At 43.8% G+C, this 13,002-nt stretch overlaps 2 protein-coding genes across 2 annotated transcripts in view; one reads left to right on the forward strand and one right to left on the reverse strand.

Annotated features, from left to right (window-relative positions):
- The window catches only part of LOC306917756 (uncharacterized protein), a gene marked incomplete at both ends in the record, with an annotated part of 28,646 nt that extends 19,551 nt beyond the window's left edge, over positions 1-9,095 (forward strand). The window contains one exon of the mRNA XM_079530667.1: positions 9,088-9,095. Within this exon, the coding sequence (XP_079386793.1) occupies positions 9,088-9,095 (8 nt within the window). The remainder of the gene's footprint in view (positions 1-9,087) is intronic.
- A 509-nt stretch (positions 9,096-9,604) lies between these two features.
- Positions 9,605-12,748, reverse strand: LOC306917757 (uncharacterized protein; the record flags this gene model as incomplete). Its single annotated transcript, XM_079530668.1, has 7 exons — positions 12,720-12,748; positions 12,500-12,584; positions 12,192-12,342; positions 11,850-12,037; positions 11,307-11,445; positions 10,508-10,623; positions 9,605-9,898 (listed from the first exon to the last, which is right to left on the reverse strand). Exons 2-7 carry the CDS (start codon positions 12,551-12,553, stop codon positions 9,605-9,607), a joined length of 942 nt encoding a protein of 313 aa, XP_079386794.1. The 5' UTR covers positions 12,554-12,584; positions 12,720-12,748.
- Positions 12,749-13,002: the final 254 nt, after the last annotated feature.

Here is a 13,002-nt window from a genome sequence, read left to right on the forward strand (position 1 = left end):
CTGTATCTTCAAAACTAGACACTCTGCAGGCCTATAAGCTTGGCTGGGGGCAGAGAAGCAGAGTCTGAGCAGCTACAGGAAGGATGGAGGGGTTCAGACAAGGTTTTCCAACTCCGTGCCTAAATGTCACTTTCACAGCGAAATAAGCCCAGTTTGGCCCTGTTCACTTTTGCTTAGCAGAGTCTGTATCTTCAAAACTAGACACTCTGCAGGCCTATAAGCTTGGCTGGGGGCAGAGAAGCAGAGTCTGAGCAGCTACAGGAAGGATGGAGGGGTTCAGACAAGGTTTTCCAACTCCGTGCCTAAATGTCACTTTCACAGCGAAATAAGCCCAGTTTGGCCCTGTTCACTTTTGCTTAGCAGAGTCTGTATCTTCAAAACTAGACACTCTGCAGGCCTATAAGCTTGGCTGGGGGCAGAGAAGCAGAGTCTGAGCAGCTACAGGAAGGATGGAGGGGTTCAGACAAGGTTTTCCAACTCCGTGCCTAAATGTCACTTTCACAGCGAAATAAGCCCAGTTTGGCCCTGTTCACTTTTGCTTAGCAGAGTCTGTATCTTCAAAACTAGACACTCTGCAGGCCTATAAGCTTGGCTGGGGGCAGAGAAGCAGAGTCTGAGCAGCTACAGGAAGGATGGAGGGGTTCAGACAAGGTTTTCCAACTCCGTGCCTAAATGTCACTTTCACAGCGAAATAAGCCCAGTTTGGCCCTGTTCACTTTTGCTTAGCAGAGTCTGTATCTTCAAAACTAGACACTCTGCAGGCCTATAAGCTTGGCTGGGGGCAGAGAAGCAGAGTCTGAGCAGCTACAGGAAGGATGGAGGGGTTCAGACAAGGTTTTCCAACTCCGTGCCTAAATGTCACTTTCACAGCGAAATAAGCCCAGTTTGGCCCTGTTCACTTTTGCTTAGCAGAGTCTGTATCTTCAAAACTAGACACTCTGCAGGCCTATAAGCTTGGCTGGGGGCAGAGAAGCAGAGTCTGAGCAGCTACAGGAAGGATGGAGGGGTTCAGACAAGGTTTTCCAACTCCGTGCCTAAATGTCACTTTCACAGCGAAATAAGCCCAGTTTGGCCCTGTTCACTTTTGCTTAGCAGAGTCTGTATCTTCAAAACTAGACACTCTGCAGGCCTATAAGCTTGGCTGGGGGCAGAGAAGCAGAGTCTGAGCAGCTACAGGAAGGATGGAGGGGTTCAGACAAGGTTTTCCAACTCCGTGCCTAAATGTCACTTTCACAGCGAAATAAGCCCAGTTTGGCCCTGTTCACTTTTGCTTAGCAGAGTCTGTATCTTCAAAACTAGACACTCTGCAGGCCTATAAGCTTGGCTGGGGGCAGAGAAGCAGAGTCTGAGCAGCTACAGGAAGGATGGAGGGGTTCAGACAAGGTTTTCCAACTCCGTGCCTAAATGTCACTTTCACAGCGAAATAAGCCCAGTTTGGCCCTGTTCACTTTTGCTTAGCAGAGTCTGTATCTTCAAAACTAGACACTCTGCAGGCCTATAAGCTTGGCTGGGGGCAGAGAAGCAGAGTCTGAGCAGCTACAGGAAGGATGGAGGGGTTCAGACAAGGTTTCCAATATCAGCATCAGCCCAATATCAGCATCAGCCCAATATCAGCATCAGCCCAATATCAGCATCAGCCCAATATCAGCATCAGCCCAATATCAGCATCAGCCCAATATCAGCATCAGCCCAATATCAGCATCAGCCCAATATCAGCATCAGCCCAATATCAGCATCAGCCCAATATCAGCATCAGCCCAATATCAGCATCAGCCCAATATCAGCATCAGCCCAATATCAGCATCAGCCCAATATCAGCATCAGCCCAATATCAGCATCAGCCCAATATCAGCATCAGCCCAATATCAGCATCAGCCCAATATCAGCATCAGCCCAATATCAGCATCAGCCCAATATCAGCATCAGCCCAATATCAGCATCAGCCCAATATCAGCATCAGCCCAATATCAGCATCAGCCCAATATCAGCATCAGCCCAATATCAGCATCAGCCCAATATCAGCATCAGCCCAATATCAGCATCAGCCCAATATCAGCATCAGCCCAATATCAGCATCAGCCCAATATCAGCATCAGCCCAATATCAGCATCAGCCCAATATCAGCATCAGCCCAATATCAGCATCAGCCCAATATCAGCATCAGCCCAATATCAGCATCAGCCCAATATCAGCATCAGCCCAATATCAGCATCAGCCCAATATCAGCATCAGCGCAATATCAGCATCAGCCCAATATCAGCATCAGCCCAATATCAGCATCAGCCCAATATCAGCATCAGCCCAATATCAGCATCAGCCCAATATCAGCATCAGCCCAATATCAGCATCAGCCCAATATCAGCATCAGCCCAATATCAGCATCAGCCCAATATCAGCATCAGCCCAATATCAGCATCAGCCCAATATCAGCATCAGCCCAATATCAGCATCAGCCCAATATCAGCATCAGCCCAATATCAGCATCAGCCCAATATCAGCATCAGCCCAATATCAGCATCAGCCCAATATCAGCATCAGCCCAATATCAGCATCAGCCCAATATCAGCATCAGCCCAATATCAGCATCAGCCCAATATCAGCATCAGCCCAATATCAGCATCAGCCCAATATCAGCATCAGCCCAATATCAGCATCAGCCCAATATCAGCATCAGCCCAATATCAGCATCAGCCCAATATCAGCATCAGCCCAATATCAGCATCAGCCCTAGACACTCTGCAGGCCTATAAGCTTGGCTGGGGGCAGAGAAGCAGCCCAATATGATATAATATCAGCTGATGCTGATATTGGGCTGATGCTGATATTGGGCTGATGCTGATATTGGGCTGATGCTGATATTGGGCTGATGCTGATATTGGGCTGATGCTGATATTGGGCTGATGCTGATATTGGGCTGATGCTGATATTGGGCTGATGCTGATATTGGGCTGATGCTGATATTGGGCTGATGCTGATATTGGGCTGATGCTGATATTGGGCTGATGCTGATATTGGGCTGATGCTGATATTGGGCTGATGCTGATATTGGGCTGATGCTGATATTGGGCTGATGCTGATATTGGGCTGATGCTGATATTGGGCTGATGCTGATATTGGGCTGATGCTGATATTGGGCTGATGCTGATATTGGGCTGATGCTGATATTGGGCTGATGCTGATATTGGGCTGATGCTGATATTGGGCTGATGCTGATATTGGGCTGATGCTGATATTGGGCTGATGCTGATATTGGGCTGATGCTGATATTGGGCTGATGCTGATATTGGGCTGATGCTGATATTGGGCTGATGCTGATATTGGGCTGATGCTGATATTGGGCTGATGCTGATATTGGGCTGATGCTGATATTGGGCTGATGCTGATATTGGGCTGATGCTGATATTGGGCTGATGCTGATATTGGGCTGATGCTGATATTGGGCTGATGCTGATATTGGGCTGATGCTGATATTGGGCTGATATTGATATTGGGCTGATATTGATATTGGGCTGATATAGGCCTGCAGAGTGTCTAGTTTTGAAGATACAGACTCTGCTAAGCAAAAGTGAACAGGGCCAAACTGGGCTTATTTCGCTGTGAAAGTGACATTTAGGCACGGACTTGGAAAACCTTGTCTGAACCCCTCCATCCTTCCTGTAGCTGCTCAGACTCTGCTTCTCTGCCCCCAGCCAAGCTTATAGGCCTGCAGAGTGTCTAGTTTTGAAGATACAGACTCTGCTAAGCAAAAGTGAACAGGGCCAAACTGGGCTTATTTCGCTGTGAAAGTGACATTTAGGCACGGAGTTGGAAAACCTTGTCTGAACCCCTCCATCCTTCCTGTAGCTGCTCAGACTCTGCTTCTCTGCCCCCAGCCAAGCTTATAGGCCTGCAGAGTGTCTAGTTTTGAAGATACAGACTCTGCTAAGCAAAAGTGAACAGGGCCAAACTGGGCTTATTTCGCTGTGAAAGTGACATTTAGGCACGGAGTTGGAAAACCTTGTCTGAACCCCTCCATCCTTCCTGTAGCTGCTCAGACTCTGCTTCTCTGCCCCCAGCCAAGCTTATAGGCCTGCAGAGTGTCTAGTTTTGAAGATACAGACTCTGCTAAGCAAAAGTGAACAGGGCCAAACTGGGCTTATTTCGCTGTGAAAGTGACATTTAGGCACGGAGTTGGAAAACCTTGTCTGAACCCCTCCATCCTTCCTGTAGCTGCTCAGACTCTGCTTCTCTGCCCCCAGCCAAGCTTATAGGCCTGCAGAGTGTCTAGTTTTGAAGATACAGACTCTGCTAAGCAAAAGTGAACAGGGCCAAACTGGGCTTATTTCGCTGTGAAAGTGACATTTAGGCACGGAGTTGGAAAACCTTGTCTGAACCCCTCCATCCTTCCTGTAGCTGCTCAGACTCTGCTTCTCTGCCCCCAGCCAAGCTTATAGGCCTGCAGAGTGTCTAGTTTTGAAGATACAGACTCTGCTAAGCAAAAGTGAACAGGGCCAAACTGGGCTTATTTCGCTGTGAAAGTGACATTTAGGCACGGAGTTGGAAAACCTTGTCTGAACCCCTCCATCCTTCCTGTAGCTGCTCAGACTCTGCTTCTCTGCCCCCAGCCAAGCTTATAGGCCTGCAGAGTGTCTAGTTTTGAAGATACAGACTCTGCTAAGCAAAAGTGAACAGGGCCAAACTGGGCTTATTTCGCTGTGAAAGTGACATTTAGGCACGGAGTTGGAAAACCTTGTCTGAACCCCTCCATCCTTCCTGTAGCTGCTCAGACTCTGCTTCTCTGCCCCCAGCCAAGCTTATAGGCCTGCAGAGTGTCTAGTTTTGAAGATACAGACTCTGCTAAGCAAAAGTGAACAGGGCCAAACTGGGCTTATTTCGCTGTGAAAGTGACATTTAGGCACGGAGTTGGAAAACCTTGTCTGAACCCCTCCATCCTTCCTGTAGCTGCTCAGACTCTGCTTCTCTGCCCCCAGCCAAGCTTATAGGCCTGCAGAGTGTCTAGTTTTGAAGATACAGACTCTGCTAAGCAAAAGTGAACAGGGCCAAACTGGGCTTATTTCGCTGTGAAAGTGACATTTAGGCACGGAGTTGGAAAACCTTGTCTGAACCCCTCCATCCTTCCTGTAGCTGCTCAGACTCTGCTTCTCTGCCCCCAGCCAAGCTTATAGGCCTGCAGAGTGTCTAGTTTTGAAGATACAGACTCTGCTAAGCAAAAGTGAACAGGGCCAAACTGGGCTTATTTCGCTGTGAAAGTGACATTTAGGCACGGAGTTGGAAAACCTTGTCTGAACCCCTCCATCCTTCCTGTAGCTGCTCAGACTCTGCTTCTCTGCCCCCAGCCAAGCTTATAGGCCTGCAGAGTGTCTAGTTTTGAAGATACAGACTCTGCTAAGCAAAAGTGAACAGGGCCAAACTGGGCTTATTTCGCTGTGAAAGTGACATTTAGGCACGGAGTTGGAAAACCTTGTCTGAACCCCTCCATCCTTCCTGTAGCTGCTCAGACTCTGCTTCTCTGCCCCCAGCCAAGCTTATAGGCCTGCAGAGTGTCTAGTTTTGAAGATACAGACTCTGCTAAGCAAAAGTGAACAGGGCCAAACTGGGCTTATTTCGCTGTGAAAGTGACATTTAGGCACGGAGTTGGAAAACCTTGTCTGAACCCCTCCATCCTTCCTGTAGCTGCTCAGACTCTGCTTCTCTGCCCCCAGCCAAGCTTATAGGCCTGCAGAGTGTCTAGTTTTGAAGATACAGACTCTGCTAAGCAAAAGTGAACAGGGCCAAACTGGGCTTATTTCGCTGTGAAAGTGACATTTAGGCACGGAGTTGGAAAACCTTGTCTGAACCCCTCCATCCTTCCTGTAGCTGCTCAGACTCTGCTTCTCTGCCCCCAGCCAAGCTTATAGGCCTGCAGAGTGTCTAGTTTTGAAGATACAGACTCTGCTAAGCAAAAGTGAACAGGGCCAAACTGGGCTTATTTCGCTGTGAAAGTGACATTTAGGCACGGAGTTGGAAAACCTTGTCTGAACCCCTCCATCCTTCCTGTAGCTGCTCAGACTCTGCTTCTCTGCCCCCAGCCAAGCTTATAGGCCTGCAGAGTGTCTAGTTTTGAAGATACAGACTCTGCTAAGCAAAAGTGAACAGGGCCAAACTGGGCTTATTTCGCTGTGAAAGTGACATTTAGGCACGGAGTTGGAAAACCTTGTCTGAACCCCTCCATCCTTCCTGTAGCTGCTCAGACTCTGCTTCTCTGCCCCCAGCCAAGCTTATAGGCCTGCAGAGTGTCTAGTTTTGAAGATACAGACTCTGCTAAGCAAAAGTGAACAGGGCCAAACTGGGCTTATTTCGCTGTGAAAGTGACATTTAGGCACGGAGTTGGAAAACCTTGTCTGAACCCCTCCATCCTTCCTGTAGCTGCTCAGACTCTGCTTCTCTGCCCCCAGCCAAGCTTATAGGCCTGCAGAGTGTCTAGTTTTGAAGATACAGACTCTGCTAAGCAAAAGTGAACAGGGCCAAACTGGGCTTATTTCGCTGTGAAAGTGACATTTAGGCACGGAGTTGGAAAACCTTGTCTGAACCCCTCCATCCTTCCTGTAGCTGCTCAGACTCTGCTTCTCTGCCCCCAGCCAAGCTTATAGGCCTGCAGAGTGTCTAGTTTTGAAGATACACACTTAGAACTACTGGGTTAAAAAATAGCCCAACCTTAACCCAGCCCCTGGTTTCGTTTTGGACCACACACATGCTGGGTTAGCTTAGCCCATGTGCTGAGTTGGATCATTTCAACTCATGTGTTGGGTTGTTTATTTAACCCAATGTAGTGATTGAAATTAACTATATCACTGGGTTGCATATAAACCATACACTGGGTTGTTCATTTAACCATATCGCTGGGTTAAATATAAACCATACACTGGGTTGTTCATTTAACCCAAGTTAGTGATTGAAATCAACCATATCGCTGGGTTAAATATAAACCATACACTGGGTTGTTAATTTAACCCAAGTTAGTGATTGAAATCAACCATATCGCTGGGTTAAATATAAACCATACACTGGGTTGTTCATTTAACCCAAGTTAGTGATTGAAATCAACCATATCGCTGGGTTAAATATAAACCATACACTGGGTTGTTAATTTAACCCAAGTTAGTGATTGAAATTAACCATATCACTGGGTTACATATAAACCATACACTGGGTTGTTAATTTAACCCAAGTTAGTGATTGAAATTAACCATATCGCTGGGTTAAATATAAACCATACACTGGGTTGTTCATTTAACCCAAGTTAGTGATTGAAATCAACCATATCGCTGGGTTAAATATAAACCATACACTGGGTTGTTAATTTAACCCAAGTTAGTGATTGAAATCAACCATATCGCTGGGTTAAATATAAACCATACACTGGGTTGTTCATTTAACCCAAGTTAGTGATTGAAATCAACCATATCACTGGGTTACATATAAACCATACACTGGGTTGTTCATTTAACCCAAGTTAGTGATTTAAATTAATAATAATAATAGTGTAACATTATTTCCAAACCATGAATGTATACAAATTATTTATTTGTTATTTTGAACAATCTCCATTAATTATTTTACACTTTACAGTGTCCACCAGACTACAAGACACACACCCCCGAGGGGGTCAGAAATATAGTACGACTTTGCCGTCTACTAGACCAGCATCAATTGGCTCATGGCAGAGCCTGGACATTGGCTAAGGGTTAAGTGGATTACAGACGTAGTGCTTTTTTCAGAAATGTCATAAAATATATAAAGCAATTTCACATATCGTTGCTGTCCGGAGGAAACCCCAACTCCAAACTCATTTTTCAGGAAATGAAGAAAACCTCATATTTTTAAACGATGCAATACTGCCTCATCAAAGTGGGTGTTGTGACTTTAGATATTGTCAATTACTTGCATGACAAAGCGAGGTGGTGGAGTTAGCCGTTTTAGCAGACAGTTTGAGGGTCCAATGGAATTGGGTTTTGTCCAATGCGTTTTTTTTACTACTTTTAGGGTGTTCAATAGCACTTAGTTATGAAAAGTAAAATAAATTGAGTTATGAGGTTTCCTCCGGACAGCAACGATATGAAACATTTTTCATAACCCGCCACCATTGTCTCCAGTACAGACTAGAGACCATTCTGAATGAATAAAAACCCAAAACACGTAAAAACATCCCTGGCATTCCAGCCTTTCAATAAAAACACGTTTTTGGTAATGAGGCAACAGTAGAAAACCTCCCAGGTGTACGACAGCCAAAACTGCATGACATAGTCAGCTTGCAGATCAACTATTTGTGCAACTTGTTACAAAAAAATAAAACATGTTACCGTATTGTGCCGAATAAGACCACCCCCATTTTTCAAGACTAATTTGTGGAAAAAGAACATTGAATGTCAAATGTTCTAATCCCTGATTACAATACATCCCTGTTTTTTAGATATTTCCATTGGAGAGAAAACATGTGGTCTTAAATTCAGCACAATAGGCCGTATTGTGCTGAATATAAGACCAATTTTTTTGACATTCAATGTTCTTTTTCCACAAATGAGTCTTGAACAATGGGGGTGGTCTTATTCGGCACAATACAGTAACATGTTTTATTTTCTTGTAACAAGTTGCACATAGTTGATCTGCAAGCTGGCTGTCGTACGCCTGGGAGGTTTTCTACTGTTACCTCATTACCAAAAACGTGTTTTTAGTGAAAGGCCGGAATGCCAGGGATGTGTTTGTGTTTTTATTCATTCAGTTCACAATGGTGGTGGGTTATGGAATGTGTTCAAATGTGATCTTTGTACATACCTAGGGTATGTACAAAGATCACATTTGAACACATTCCATAACCCACCACCATTGTCTCTAGAACCGAGACCATTCTGAATGAATAAAAACACAAAACACGTAAACACATCCCTGGCATTCCGGCCTTTCACTAAAAACACGTTTTTGGTAATGAGGTAACGGTAGAAAACCTCCCAGGCGTACGACAGCCAGCATGCAGATCAACTATTTGTGCAACTTGTTACAAGAAAATAAAACATGTTACCGTATTGTGCCGAATTTTGGTCTTATATTCAGCACAATAGGGTATGTACAAAGATCACATTTGAACACTTTTCATAACCCGCCACCATTGTCTCCAGAATCGAGACCATTCTGAATGAATAAAAACACATCCACAGAGAGTGTGTGTGTGCATGAGCACACCCTCCATTAATTTCCCTCAGTTACAAAAAAAGAGCTAAACGAACAGGAACAATTAAATGAACAAGCTAAATAAAAAATAAAGTATATTAAATAAATACAAATAAAGTATATTAAATAAATACAAATAAAGTATATTAAATAAATAAAGTATATTCAATCAAATAAACACAATGAGGTAAATACAATTAAAATAAATTAAAGGGATGTTTAACCTGCTTTTGTCAGTACCCCAGACTGTTTTTAGTTGCCCAAATTAGTATTTAGATATACATTTGCTGCCCTGCCCCGTTTTTTTTATTGCTTTTCTAATTTATTTTTCATACAATTTATTTCCCTGATGCTCAAATTCCCCAATACAAAAAAATAAAAAATAAACGAAAACATAACACTAGGCTGCAATTGATGTCCTCAAAAATTTCACAATTGAGGACTCCTGTCCAGCAATGTCATACATGGCATTTTGGATAAACTCCCAGGTGGGGCGACACTTCACTGTGTAATGCATTTGAAACACATAGTAAGCCTTAAAACAAAGGTCTACAGCACCCAACAAAGTGTCCGTTTCGATTGCGTTGTCCGACACAATGGCGAAGGCCTGGCTTATGGTCTTCTCATCGCCAAGACACAAAATGTGCGGTAAAGGATCTGCTGTCTCGAGATACTGCACCATGTTGGTCCCCACCTGTTGAGAGAGAGAGAGAGAGAGAGAGAGAGAGAGAGAGAGAGAGAGAGAGAGAGAGAGAGACAGAGACCGAAAGAGAGAGAGATATGAAAATGCTAATAGTAACACTGAAACACCCAACATTATTACAATTTAAGCGATTTACAGCAAGCGAGGACAATACAAGGTAATACATCAAAAACATAGAAATACTCATCTAGGATCATAAGTATAAGAGATTAACATCTGTCGTCTAACAGAAGAATATCCATACATTGAAACACAACATAGACACTAGAATGCCAGATCAATAATGACCTGGTATTTGTCTACATAACAACCCATCTACAATTACACAATTAGCCTTTACATAAGCCTGCAAGGTCGTCGAAGCTAGTTTAAGTGCTATGGTCAGTGGTGCGGGCTGAGATGGAGTCTGAAGAGGTGGGTTTTCAGACAATGGTGGAAGGTTGGGTGCAAGTCTGCAGTTCTGATTGCAATGGGAAGTTCATTACATAGTTTTGGACCAAGAAGGGAGAAGAGTCTGGATGTGTGGAGCATTGTCCCAGGTTTTAGTGAAGGTTCTGCCAGCTTCCCTGTGTTATTTGAAGTAGACAAAGTAAAACTTACTGGTTGGATGTTAATAAAGGCCTTGCAGGACTCATCGATGGTGGGTCTGTGGCTTTTTCTTCCAATCTTATAGGACGATGGAGGAAGCAGACACGGCAGGACCTTCAAAGCTCTTTCTACGCAATATAAGAAGAACACATATTAACATCAATATCTAAATAGTATGCCAATAATATAAAGAGACATTTCTGAAGCAATATTTTATGCCCTTGTGTTGAATGTTGATGACATGTTAGATGTGACATCTAATCAGAATCTTTATAGTCACATCACAGATTTGGGGTACACACAGACACAAAGCTGGGCATAGGAGGGGCTAGCGCCTCAAAAATAGCAGATCTACAAACTCACGAGTCTCATTGGGACGTGATGCAAGCTTGTAGATGTGCTAAAACACATCTGTCTGTGTGTGTGTACACACGTAGGGTTGAGATTCGGAATCGGAGGAATAAGAGGAACCAGATTGTAATCACATTGTCAGAGCTGGTATGTGGACTTCACGTCCGTCTGCTGTACAATTGCAATACTGTTGGTTCTTAAACTATTTCAATTTCAAGGACAACCATAACTCAGTGTGTGTACAAATGGAACCAAATGGACCTGAAACGTTCCATCAGTGTACAAATAGTTATATTTGTACACAAGAGTTACAGACCTGTTAAAATTCATTTGGAACCCACTATAGGAATCATTAAAGGGCACAATTAAGGAATGAGACAGTTAATGAACCGCAATCGTTACAATTCGTAAGGACCCCAAACCTGTGTGAGAGTTCGTAACAAAGCAAGAAATGGCTTACCTGGTGTCATGTCATCATACACTGGGGGCAGTTTACCCTCTCGCTGGGCCATTTCAAGGATTCGGTCACTCATACTAGGCCAGTTCTCGAACAGTTTCGCCCCCGCCTCTGGATAAAGCTGCTGGAAGTCTTGTGATATCTGATACATTTTGGAAAAACAATAGTACAAGAGTGTTTAAAGAAATGATATGGACTTGTACTGTACCTGGAAAGGGGTTAGGGGTAAGAGTCAGTCAATGTTTGTGATTGTCAACACCCGTCCTGTGACCTAAATACTATGATTCTTAGATTGTGTATTATTACTTAACCAAATGAAACTTATAGCATACTTCTGGTCAGGTCATAATAGGTAAACATTTTGGAAAAATAGGTGAACATTCAGTGAAACAAGTTCACAATGTGTCATGCTGTGATGCACATTTATATTGCAAATATTCGGCAGGTGTAGAGGGAGTGGACCAAGTATAGATCCCAGGCAGACTCTACAAAGTATATACTGTAGGAGTGGTTAAACAGACTTCAACAGTTCAAATAATTTCTTACCATGCCGGGATCTACAAGCCTAGGGAACTCCGTCAAGACTTCCTGGACGCTCCTCGGGGCATCCCTAATCCACCTGCCTCTTTGTATAGCTGTCTGTTTCATGTACTCCTCAACTTGAGACACTGGAAATCTATTGTTCTTCAGCCATTCCACCATTTCTTTCAGTTTTTCACAGGACACATCGGGTTCTGTTGAATGTAGTACAGGGGTCATCAGATTAATTATAGCAGCACCTGTGTTTACATCACATCAGTGTATAAGGTCTGTTCAGAAGTCTATATAATCACTTGCATTTGTCCATTCTGGCCTGCTGGGAATACTTTACATGGTTATTAATATTACCTGGTACACCAGGGACGGTCTGTTCCTCCTGATGCTCATGGGCGTGTGCAAGCTGTCTCTGTTTTCTGATGCGCTTCCTTATGTTCCTTAAGCGCTCCTCCAGGAAACCTGTAGCAGGTTTATTTTTTCGAGCAACTGCGTACCAAGCTCCCTGTAAAACAGATTTTATTCATCTTAAATTGGCATAAACCATGAAGAAGGTTACATGGGATTTTGATGAGCAGTCCACAAATGTGTGCGGGACTGTGTACTAGGAAAAACTTGGTAGGTGTGTGTGTTCTGTTTTGTGTGCTGACGGATTAACTTACATAGCCACTGCCTGTAGCAGCTAGAAGACAGGGAAAGTCATGCACCAATGCCATGGCAAGGACTTTCTTGATGTCTCTGTTTGGCCTGTTAAAATAGACGGTTGAAGTTTGTCAAAGAAGAGTGTAAAGATGAGACGGTTATCATTGTCAAATATACGATTCAATAACATAATGTATAAAAGTGTATGTTCACAGAACAATTCATATACAGCTCACTCACGTTTCACCATGGGTGGAAATCAGGTGAGCTACAAGAAGTCTCGCTAGGGACTTTCTCTGCTTGGTGTTGATGGAGCTCTGTACATCCAAACTCCGTAGTATTTCCCTCCCCTGAAGTGTGTCTTGCAGAATCTGGCGTATTGACTATAAAACATAATGAATCACAATGAAAAACTGCCAAATTCTTTTGAGGACTTTTTTCTTTCTCAAATGTTTAGGTTCAGGAGTTACACTGGCTCAGGAGTGCAGTCTGCAGAAAGAAAAGAAAGACAAGAGAAAGGGCA

Source organism: Electrona antarctica (assembly GCF_951216825.1).
Source record: "Electrona antarctica genome assembly, contig: scaffold_372, whole genome shotgun sequence".
Lineage (NCBI taxonomy): Eukaryota > Metazoa > Chordata > Actinopteri > Myctophiformes > Myctophidae > Electrona > Electrona antarctica.